The sequence below is a fragment of the Athene noctua genome, chromosome 15 (genome assembly GCF_965140245.1).
Source record: "Athene noctua chromosome 15, bAthNoc1.hap1.1, whole genome shotgun sequence".
NCBI classification, from domain to species: Eukaryota; Metazoa; Chordata; class Aves; order Strigiformes; family Strigidae; genus Athene; species Athene noctua.
The window spans coordinates 9,003,463-9,013,331 of record NC_134051.1 but is presented as its reverse complement, the minus strand read 5'-3'; the positions used below and the strand labels follow the sequence as shown (position 1 = coordinate 9,013,331).

The 9,869-nt window shown below is 55.6% G+C and overlaps 1 protein-coding gene across 1 annotated transcript; it reads right to left on the bottom strand.

Annotated features, from left to right (window-relative positions):
- Positions 1 to 479: 479 nt before the first annotated feature.
- TMEM184A (transmembrane protein 184A) lies at positions 480 to 6,364 on the bottom strand. Its single transcript, XM_074919219.1, has 8 exons — positions 6,122 to 6,364; positions 5,283 to 5,448; positions 4,261 to 4,351; positions 4,094 to 4,169; positions 3,396 to 3,487; positions 2,830 to 2,999; positions 2,536 to 2,733; positions 480 to 2,099 (listed from the first exon to the last, which is right to left on the bottom strand). Exons 1-8 carry the CDS (start codon positions 6,344 to 6,346, stop codon positions 1,849 to 1,851), a joined length of 1,269 nt encoding a protein of 422 aa, XP_074775320.1. The 5' UTR covers positions 6,347 to 6,364; the 3' UTR covers positions 480 to 1,848.
- Positions 6,365 to 9,869: the final 3,505 nt, after the last annotated feature.

Genomic DNA, 9,869 nt, shown 5'->3' with positions numbered 1-9,869 from the left:
AACTTGCAAGACTGGCTTAGCTATAGGCTGCTCGTGTGGAGTCCAGGCTTCCAGCACGATAAGATTTCTCTGATAATAATAAATAGAGGTTGTCATCGTGGTGCTGGAGTCTGTGCTTAGCTTGGCTGAAGCGGATCCAGCAGCTCTGAAATGCTGCATCCACAGCTTAGGTCAGGGTTGGAAGACGTGCAGTGCAAGGAGAGGAAGCGGGGGATACAGACACAGTCTTTGTGGAGTGAAAAAGATGAGCACAAATCCCGTAGGAATGCCAAAATGTGCAGGATGCTGCGTGTGCAGGTATTTCTGCTGGGCCAGCATTGAGGGGCAGGGAGGACCTTGAGCTTAAGAGCATCAGCATTAGAGCAGGAACAGGCAGATCGTGGGCTTTGCTTGCTGAGCTAAGTAAAAACACTTGCTCACTCCATGGTAGAAATTGCTGTTTATTAGAAAAAAATTCATAAATAAAATAATTTTGTGTTGTGATTTACATTTTGCAGCTTAATAACAAGGAAAAAAACCCCACCTGGTAGGAGTTGCAAAACAGCCCTAAGCCTTACCTATTGGTTTGTTTGCCACACGACTGCACATCTGAGGCTGCAGACTTGCTTTTGTCCTTTCACCACCCAGCTCCCACCCCAAACAACAGCCCTGCCAATAACTAAGTAAGTTCCCAGGGATCATCTGATTAACGAGAGAATAGAAATTGGACTAAAAATTTGGAAAAAAAAAACAACAGAGAGGAAGCTTAACAGAAGGATGTTTGCTCTCCATCACTGATGTGGGGAGAATCTCCCTGCAGTATCTTCCCCCACCAGCGCTCTAGCCCCGAGTGGCAGCAGCCCCCAGCATATCTCCATCCCCCCACCATCACCCGGCCGGGCTCGGCTCCCACTGCCCTTCCCACAGGTTGGGCAAAGCCCAGGGATGGTGAATAGTGAAGGGTTAGGGGGAACAGACAGTTCCCAGTAAGCGCATTCCTATCACCGCCAGTCACAGTCTGGTTCCCTAATAAAGACTCTGATAAGGAAGCTGGAATCCCTTTTAACTTCTGATCCATTCAGAGATAAGCTGGTTTAGACATAAACAAGTGCTTCTGTCACAGGCCACTCTCAGAAATGCAGCTGCGAGACCGATTGTTAGCCCCGAGTGAGCCCCAAGTGAGGTTCCACTGCTGCTCCTGAGGGAGTTACTCAGACAGCTGCATCCCCATCTGGAGGGAGAAGAGGATGACTTACTCTTCCTCCTGGTAAAGGTCTTCTGCACAACTCTGTAGGCTTTTCTGGGAGGAGAGGGGAGAAGATTTAAAAATAAGGAATGACGTCTTTGAACCGTTACCGGGTTTTGAGGTGAAGTGAAGTCACCTTCCTGGGCTGGTTTTCTCCACGGGGCCCTTCGAGATCATTTTTTACTCAAATTGGAAAAACTAGAGCAGAACTGTGCTGAGAAAAGCATTTCTCTCAGGCCTCAGCTTGGAGGTAAGAGGAGGGCGAGGGTGGCTGGTCTGTCCTGCAGCCTGGCTCACCTCCCTGCCGGGCATCCCCCAGCTTGGGCATGGGGCTGGCATAAAGACACCAGCAGTGGGGGCAAAGCCCGGACTGTACCGCAGGGCTTAGTCACAGGAGCAGACAGCCCAGTTCCTAACACCAGAGGAGATGGGGCAGCAGAAGCTGGCACTGTTTGATTTAACCTTTCCCTAGGTTATTGCATCTTCCCTTTGAGAAACTGGCTTTTTGGGTAGAGTTCCTGGTTTCTTGGCGCTCCAATTAGACCAGGTTGTCTCAGGCTTGAAGCAGCTCCCATCTACATGGGTTTAAACCTCTCCAGCATCACTGTCCCCTCTGACATGTCCTACAGATCCTCATCTGACAGGATCAGCACTCTCTTCTCAATGTTTTTGCTCCTTCTGCTGCTCGGTCCCTCCACCTTGGAGGCCACGTGCCCGTTCTCTCCCGGCGCTTTGTGCTCTGCCTCCTGCATCGACTGCTGCGTGTACTGCTGGTACGCGGGTGAGAAGTTGTGGATTGCATCCTGCACGATGTCCTGGGGGCTTATGGTCTCCTTCAGCCCGCTCGAGATGCTCTGCATTGGGGCAAGGTTTGCTGAAAAACAGGGAGAGCAGGAGGGTGATGGGACATCAGACACTCAGTGAGGCCAAGCACTCCAAAACCGGAGTGACACTTTTCCTTAGAAATTCAAGACCAGGGGCTCATCGTGGGCCATGTCAGCTTGCAGTGATGAACGCCAAGGAGAAGAAGGGCAACCCCAGCTGCATGTTTCAAAGAAGATGGAACCTCTCCAGCAGCATGTGCCATAATCCCATAACCCCCTAATTCTGCCCATCCACAACAAGGTCTCTTTGCCAATCCACTTGCTGTGGCTCATGGGTATCATCAAGGAAGAGGGAGAAGGAATTCATGGAGCACAGGAGAAGGAAACTTCTCTGGTGGTTTTTAGCATCCCATTGGTTATGTTACAAGGGGGGTCTCCTCTTTCCTTATTCACTGATGAAGGAAGGAAGAAGGGAGGAAGAGTTACCTGTTGAGTTTTCTTTCTTTTCTCTGTACACCTGGCAGGTGAACGCGTAGCGCAGGGCAATGGAAGCAAAGAGCATCTCAATGCAGATGATGAAGTTCTGGTAACCAGCAGCCACTGTCCCAGCTCCCACCTCCTTCCCATCAATGATCTGAACTTCAGGGATCACCCCACATTTCTCTAGGATTGCAAGCAGTGTCCCTGTGCAGGGGAAGGGAGAGGGATCAGCTCTGGTCCTGCGTCCCCAGGTCAGGTGGGGCTACAGGAAAAGTGCTGGGTGTCTGTGGTGGGACCCACCTTGCCAGAAGGAGAGGAAGATGACTGCCTTGATGGTGATGAACTTGAGGACCGGCTCAAATGGGCGCAGCAGGTCCATGGTGGCAAAGTAGAAGAGGAAAAGGGCATAAAGCGCAAGGCTTACAGAGAAGTTGTAGATGATGGTGATGTAGAGGTAGCCACTTCGGACACTGCAGGGAGAGAGAGAGCTGCTGCTTCCCTGGGCTGTGGGAAGTGAAGCAAGTGCAACTGGAGGCAACTAAGTATGAAATGGGGAGGGGAGAAGTGCAGCTTTGCCACAGGGCAGAGTGCAGCCCAGCCGGGGAAGGTAGGGCAGGGGGGAAGGGGGGTCAGGGGGCTGATTTTCCTCTGTTGGTGAGACCTTTTTTATTATGGCCCACAGGAGTTCAGTCCCTTTCTCATTTGGGGGCAGTGAGTCTCTGTTCCCAGATGCTTTGAGCAACCTGTGCTCTTGCTGCCTGCAGAGCACTCCCCGGGGAGGGCTGGCAGGACACACTGTCCCTTGCGAGGGAGCAGGGACCTGTCCTGTCCTCTTCACCCTCCCCAGCCCACCCCAGCATTCTCACTTGAAGTCACCGTCGTGGTACTTCCCAAATGCCTGCAGGATGATGGTGACGATTGCCATGAGGGGTTTCACGATGCAGAACTGCAGCGTAGCCTGCACAGGGGAGAAACACGGTGCACCCCGGGCAGTAGGGACATCCCACCACCCTCCCTGCAGCTGCTGCCACCCCCGGCCCCTCCATGCAAGCCAACCCCTCAGCTCCAGGGACAGAGACACAGAGGAAAGAGCCGTTCACCACAGGAGCGAGGGTGCGGGGTGAAATATGAACCAGCTCAAGGTTTGCAGACGGGAGGGAGCAGGACTCCCAAAAGGCGGCTCCTGGAAGGCAGTGTAGCCGCTCCGAGGGGGAGACCAGGTGGCTTGGGGACAGAATGGTGCCAGGATTCAGCCCGCAGCGCAGCCCTGGAGAGTTAGAGAGCTGTCCAGGCTAACCTGGGACTGGACAGAGATGGCAATCTCAGCTCTGCAGTGGGAGGAGACCCTGACTCAGCAGTGAGTCAGAGGCAAGGACAGCGAGCGTGGCGCCCTGCTGCTGGCCAGGTGCCGGCGAGCTGGGTGAGCTGCCTCCCTCAGAGAAAAGAAAAAACTAAAAAGAGCATCTCGGGAGAGCAATGAAGCGTAGCAGCAGAGAAGAGACCTGTCGCCTGCAGAACCCTCACTGGAGGGGAGCGGAGCCGATGCGCCCTGTTAGGTACCCACCTGCTTGCAGAAGCGCAGGAACCCGATGGAGTAGGACATACCCTGAAGGCAGCAGGTCCCATAAAAGCAGCTGGACCTGGAAGCAGAAGTCGAGGAGATGGTGCTGGGGCTGCTGAATGGGGAAAGCAGGTGGAGAGCTGAGGAACTCGTGCGACACTGGGACTTACACAATGGGCTTCCCTCGGATCTCTGTCATGATGGTGCTCTCCCCTCCGAGGTACTCAAAGCACAGGCTCAGGAAGCTGTAAATGACGAAAGCTGGCAAGGCAAGGGCAGACACGATCAGCAGGGCTGATGCAGATCCGGGAGGAGGTTGTTACATTTCACATTCCTTCCTGCTTAGGTGTTTTCTCATCCACCCTGGCGCTGCATCAGGATTTGGGACACTGGTGGGTGGGAGCCCAGTGAGAGGAGCAGCAGGTCAAATCCATCTGACTTCCAAGCGGAGTCAGACACCCCACACCGTGTCCACAGGGTGCGCTGCAATCGCAGCAGCTCCTCTGCACAGGTGGTCTGTGTGTGCACGTGGCAGCAGTCAGATGTCCCAGCAGTGCCCGTGCAGCTGGCCCTCACGCACACTCAGACCAGCCCAGGCAGGAGTGCAATGGCCAGGGACCATCAGCATGGATGGACCTCAAAATTACTACGGGGTGGCACAAAGGGCTTGTGGCCAGCAAGGAGCAGGTCCTGAACAGTTTTCTTAGACATCCCCATCACTTATTTTTCGTATACTCCAAACCTGAAGTAACTCACATGCCCACACCCCTCTGTTCCCCAGAGGGAGAGCAATAGGGTGGAAGAGCAACCTCAGCCCTGACGAGCTTCCCCTGCACCTCAAAACACCCCAACTCCCAGTTTCTTAGGTACATCTACCTTCCGCTTTAGAGAAGCTGCATTTCTACCTCAAAGGCTGCCAAAAAACCTCTTTCCCCAGAGGCATGACTCTGGGGTCCCTCTGGGCCTGCAGGCAGGTATTGGAAAGGCACCAGCTTGTGTGTGCCCGTGGGGCATCCCCTCCATGCTGCTGATGGAGAAGGAAGGGGAAAACCTCTGCATGGAGGGAGAGTGGGAAGTGAAAGATATGGAGATTTGTTGCTTTGTGCAATCCAGGACAGTCCAGAGACACAAATCAGTGAGATGAGAGCGTGCTTTGCCATCAGCCTCTCTGCCAAGGAGAGGCTGCACTCACCTTCATAGCAGTCGCGCACTGAGTCGAAGTAGACATAGTACTGGTGGCTGCCGAGGAGGAGGAGGCTGAGCCAGGAGTCGAAGCCATAGATAGGCACAATGAAGAGGATGCGAATGATGTAGCGCTGCTCCTTCGGGATGGTGTAATTCCTCAGGTGTGTGTAGATCTGCAAAGAGCCCAGCACGCAGAGCTGTGGCTACCACTGGTTAGGAGGGGAACCAGAGGTACCCTCAGCCCACAGGACTGCAGGAGGCTCATCCTCTCCTCCCCAGGGGTGAAACCACTGCTGGCGTTCCACCAACAGACATGTAAGACAGGCTCCATCCCAGTCCCCGGGACAATCCCTTCCATGAAAACACGTGGAAATCGGGTCCCTTCCTTGGGGCTGTGCGAGGAGTGTGCCCGCTTCTGTGCCAGCCCCTGTGCAGCCCTCTCCCAGTGCTCCGAGGCACCAGCTTGCTCCAGGGCTGCCTTCAGCAGCACAGATCCACACAGCACCCAAAACTATGCCCACTGGCAGTATGTTTCAAGGCAGCTGGTGGTGTGCACCCCGAAGATGGGGGTGCCAGATGAGAAAACCCGCTGGGTGTGCCTCCGGGCAGTGCCAGTTCCCTGCAGCCTCTCCTGGCTCTGGCAGCCACCCGGGGAGCGTGTGGGCAAAGTCCACCCTCCTGAGCTGCCAGCACCAGGCTCTCAACAGTGGAGATATCCCCTTTGGGCAGCAACAGGAGGAAGTATTTATCTGGAGCTGAGTAATTTGCAATGAACTTGGGGGCAATCAATAGTTTTGGCCTTGTGTCAACCCCCATGCTGAGCCCGATCTCCACTCCAGCCCGTACCTGATGGAAGGTGACGATGAGTGCCAACCACACGAAGATGCCAGAGATGACCTGCGCCGTCGTTGTGGTCAGGAAAATCTGCTGGCTGTCCTGGGAGTCGTTGTGGACAGCCGTGAGCAGGGCAACGGCTGGGGATGGGGGGGCTGAGGCCAGCCTGGCCACTGGGCTGGGCTCCGGGGTGCCCAGTGCCACGGGAGAGGGTAAGGCACGCGTGGCATTACTCATCTGCAAGGGGAGTGGCGCAGGAAGGCAGGACCAGGTGAGCTGGTGAAGGGGAAGGTCCCAGCACATTTCCCAGCCCACACAGTGTGGACAAACCTCCTGTGAGGTTTATCTCCTCCCCAGGGTTCTTCCAGCTTGTCCCTCACCCAAACCAGCCTACTCACCATGGTTGGGTCTGCTTCTCCCAGCAGGAAAAGGCAAACATCCTCCCAGAGAAGGCCCTCTTTTCTCCAAGGAGGTGTATGAGGTCCCTGTGTCCCCCAAAACACACGTTTCTCCTTCCCAGCCTTGCTCCTTGTTTTCTCATGGGTCACTATGCTGCTTGAAAGGTAAAGACCTGCCTACATTTGTGTCCCTGTGAGTTCACACTTGTGGCTCAGGACCTTTTTCCATCAGGAACCAGAGACTTAAGGGTTAAACCCATGATAATAACGAGACCCTTGCCAACAAGCTATGAGGACACTGATGTCCTCCTCCTTGGGAGCCCAGAAAACACCAGGATCCCCGTGGTCTCCCCCAAATTTGGCTCCTTTCATCACGCACAACCTGCTGGGGGCAAGCCCCGAGGCTGACCAAGAAGCCAGTGGTTTGGCATCACCCAGGTTGTTTGGCCAGCCTCAACCACTTCGGGATGGTGGAGGTCTCAGTGTGCTGGCAATGCCAACACAGAGACCTGAAGGGCAGCCAGTGGTCCCTCCTGCACCCAAATTAAGCACAAGGGAGCAAGGCTGCCGTGCTGCAGGCAGAGCTGCTGCCCTTTGGTGATGCTGAAGTGCTCCAGCATCTCCCTGGCAGGTCTGTCCTCCTCGAAGCTGGTCGCCCCAAGGCACTGAGCATTCCTGGTGCAGAGGGTGGCCAGGGTGGCCAGGCACTGTGTACCCTGCAGCTCCAAACAACGACCATCCTAATAATACACTCTTATTCATAGGGCAGCTTCATATCTAAAGGCTAGCAGATACATAAACAGCCATGTTTGGCCTCTCTTTCTGTTAATCTGTGGAAAGCTGCTTTTTCTCCAAGTATAACAATAGCGGTTTTAAAAAAGAAACAACAACAACCTGTGAGCAGAGCTCTAACAATGTAGATGCTTCTTGGTGTGTTGTTAATAAACAAAGATTTTAGCTGCTGGGTAACTATCGCCTGGGGGTAAAACTGTAAGCATGAACTGGTGAGAGGCAAGAAAATATCTGCCACAGATAAGAGTGGTAGGGAATGACCTCGGTCCAATTAAATACAGAAAACAAACTAAAGCAAGAGCTCGCCCTACAGCTTCCTCTCCTGCCCTCTCCCCGAACCCCAACCTCACAGGAGAGGAAACTCAGCTGGTGTCAGATCAACAGCCCTAAAAATACCTTTCCCCTGCTCCGCCTGGCAGGAACTGCCTGTAAGTGGAGATGCCCAGGGCGGCAGTGTGCTGGCAAGGTCCCAGGAGCTCACCCCAGTGTACCTGCGCCCGCGAGCAGGGAAGCGGAGCCAGAGATGGCTGGAGGGAGAGTGGGGCTGATACTGTTACGGAGGCAGTGGGGAGCTGGCTTTTTCTTCCCTGTGACCGTCCCCCAGCCCTGCCCCTGCCAGCAGGAAGAAGGATCCTGGGGAGAGCTGGGGAGGGATCTGGTCTTTGGACAGAACGTGATGACACCAGAGCTGCCTTGTAAACATTATCAGGAGGACAGAGATAGCTCGCGGCACAGGGAGGGAGGCGAGGTCCCAGCTGTGCCCTGTTCCCCATCACTCCTTGCTCTTTTGGGGGGCTGCCCTGCTGCTGGCTGGGGCCATATGGCCGGATTTGGCCACGCTTTCCCTCTGTCAGAGCATCACGATAGGGAAGGACACGATCCAGCTCGCTTCCCAGGACGTGACAGAGAGCTGTGCTCATTGCTAGACCTAATTTTTCTGTTTTCCACCCAGTGCTGTGCCACGGATGCTTGGGCCAAGACATCCCAACTCCTGTTAGCTTTCCCAGCCATCGCTGTATGAGCACAGTGGCACCAGCAGCCCGTCCTGGCAGGCTCCCCTACATTGTCACCCTCTGAACACGACGGAGCAAGTCATTAAAAACAAAAGCCTCGGTGCCACTTGGAGACAGGGCTCCCAGCTCCAGAGGTAATTGGATCCCGGCTCTGCAAGGTAGCCTGGCAATTCAATGCAGTTAGAGGACTATTTGCTTCCAAAACAAAGGCAGTGAGGAGACAGAGAGAACAGTATTAGCTGCAAAACTCAGCTCCTCAGCGGGACTGTGCCAGTGCCACATCCAGTCTGGCTGTTTTCAGACACCTTGCAGGTACCTGCCACGCAGTGTCTACCTGTTACGCTCACTCCCTGGGATATTAGAGATGCTAAGTGAGCTCTGAGCAGGAGATAAACTGAGCCGTGAAACCTGTGCTCAGGCAGGCTGCCTGCAAAAGGGGCTTTTCTCTTTGATAGGGATTCCCCTCCTCCCACAAGCTGCCACAGACTGGAATCCCAGCTCACATCCCTCCCAGTGTCCCAAAGCACCTGGGACAAATCCCCACCTCGGCAGCAGCCCTTGTGGCACTGGGGCAGTCAGAAAGGACAGGCGAGCCCCTGGAGCCCCCCACCAGTGCCTCTGGGGTGCTGGCTGTGCGCCCCAGTAAGCAGGGAGAGATCCTTGACCCCCATCCCGGAGAGGGGAGCATCCAGGGTCAGCCCCACCAGCACAGGAGACATGCCTTTCCTCCTGACTGCTTTCGGATAAATCCAGGGCACGGGGTTTTCCACTAGCCCAGCCTCTATACACCCGCAGGTCGCCCAGGAGGAAGGACCTATAACACATAGCTATAAGTTAGGGCAGGGCAGCACCGAGTTCTCCTTAAAGCCCGTCCGGAGGAGTGGGTGACGCACGCACAGGGCTCTTGCAGCAGGCTCTGCCCTCCCAGCAGCTCCCACGGGTGCTCAGGACTGACGGCTGGGGCAACCTCTGCTCAGTGTGGGGGTGCCCCGCATTGCTGCACAACCCCCCCAGGGCCCCACTCACCCTGCGGGGCTCCTCCGGGAGCGTGTCTGGCTGCCGTACACCTGCCTCCGCATCCCCTGCGCCCTCCTCCACCTGCACCCGTGGGAGACTCCTCCTCCAGGCACCCTCCCAGCCCTCGCCCGCCTGCTGGCAGCGGGCCCTGCCAGCGCCCCGCTCAGCCTTGCTGTACCCTGGGCCCCGCGGGAGCTGGAGCAGCAGGTCGGGCTTTGCATCCTTGTGGGAAAAGCTTCCCAACTTACCTTTCCAGTCCGCCACGCTCGGCACCCACGCCCAGAAAACAAACAGATGGAAAGCCAGAGTACAGCCCGACACCGCGGCTCCCAGCTCGGCGCACGTCCTGCGGCCGGGGGTGAGAGCTCTGCCTGGGCAGCAAAGGCAGGTTCTCTTGCACTTAGGAATGAATCCTTACCTGGAGGATAGCGGTGACTAAAAGGCAGGCGGCTGGTGGCACTGGCAGGCTTGTGCCTGTTTTTGAGGCAGACCATCCCCCTGGTTTACTGCAGAGCAGAGAGGAGCAAAGTCGAAGGACCA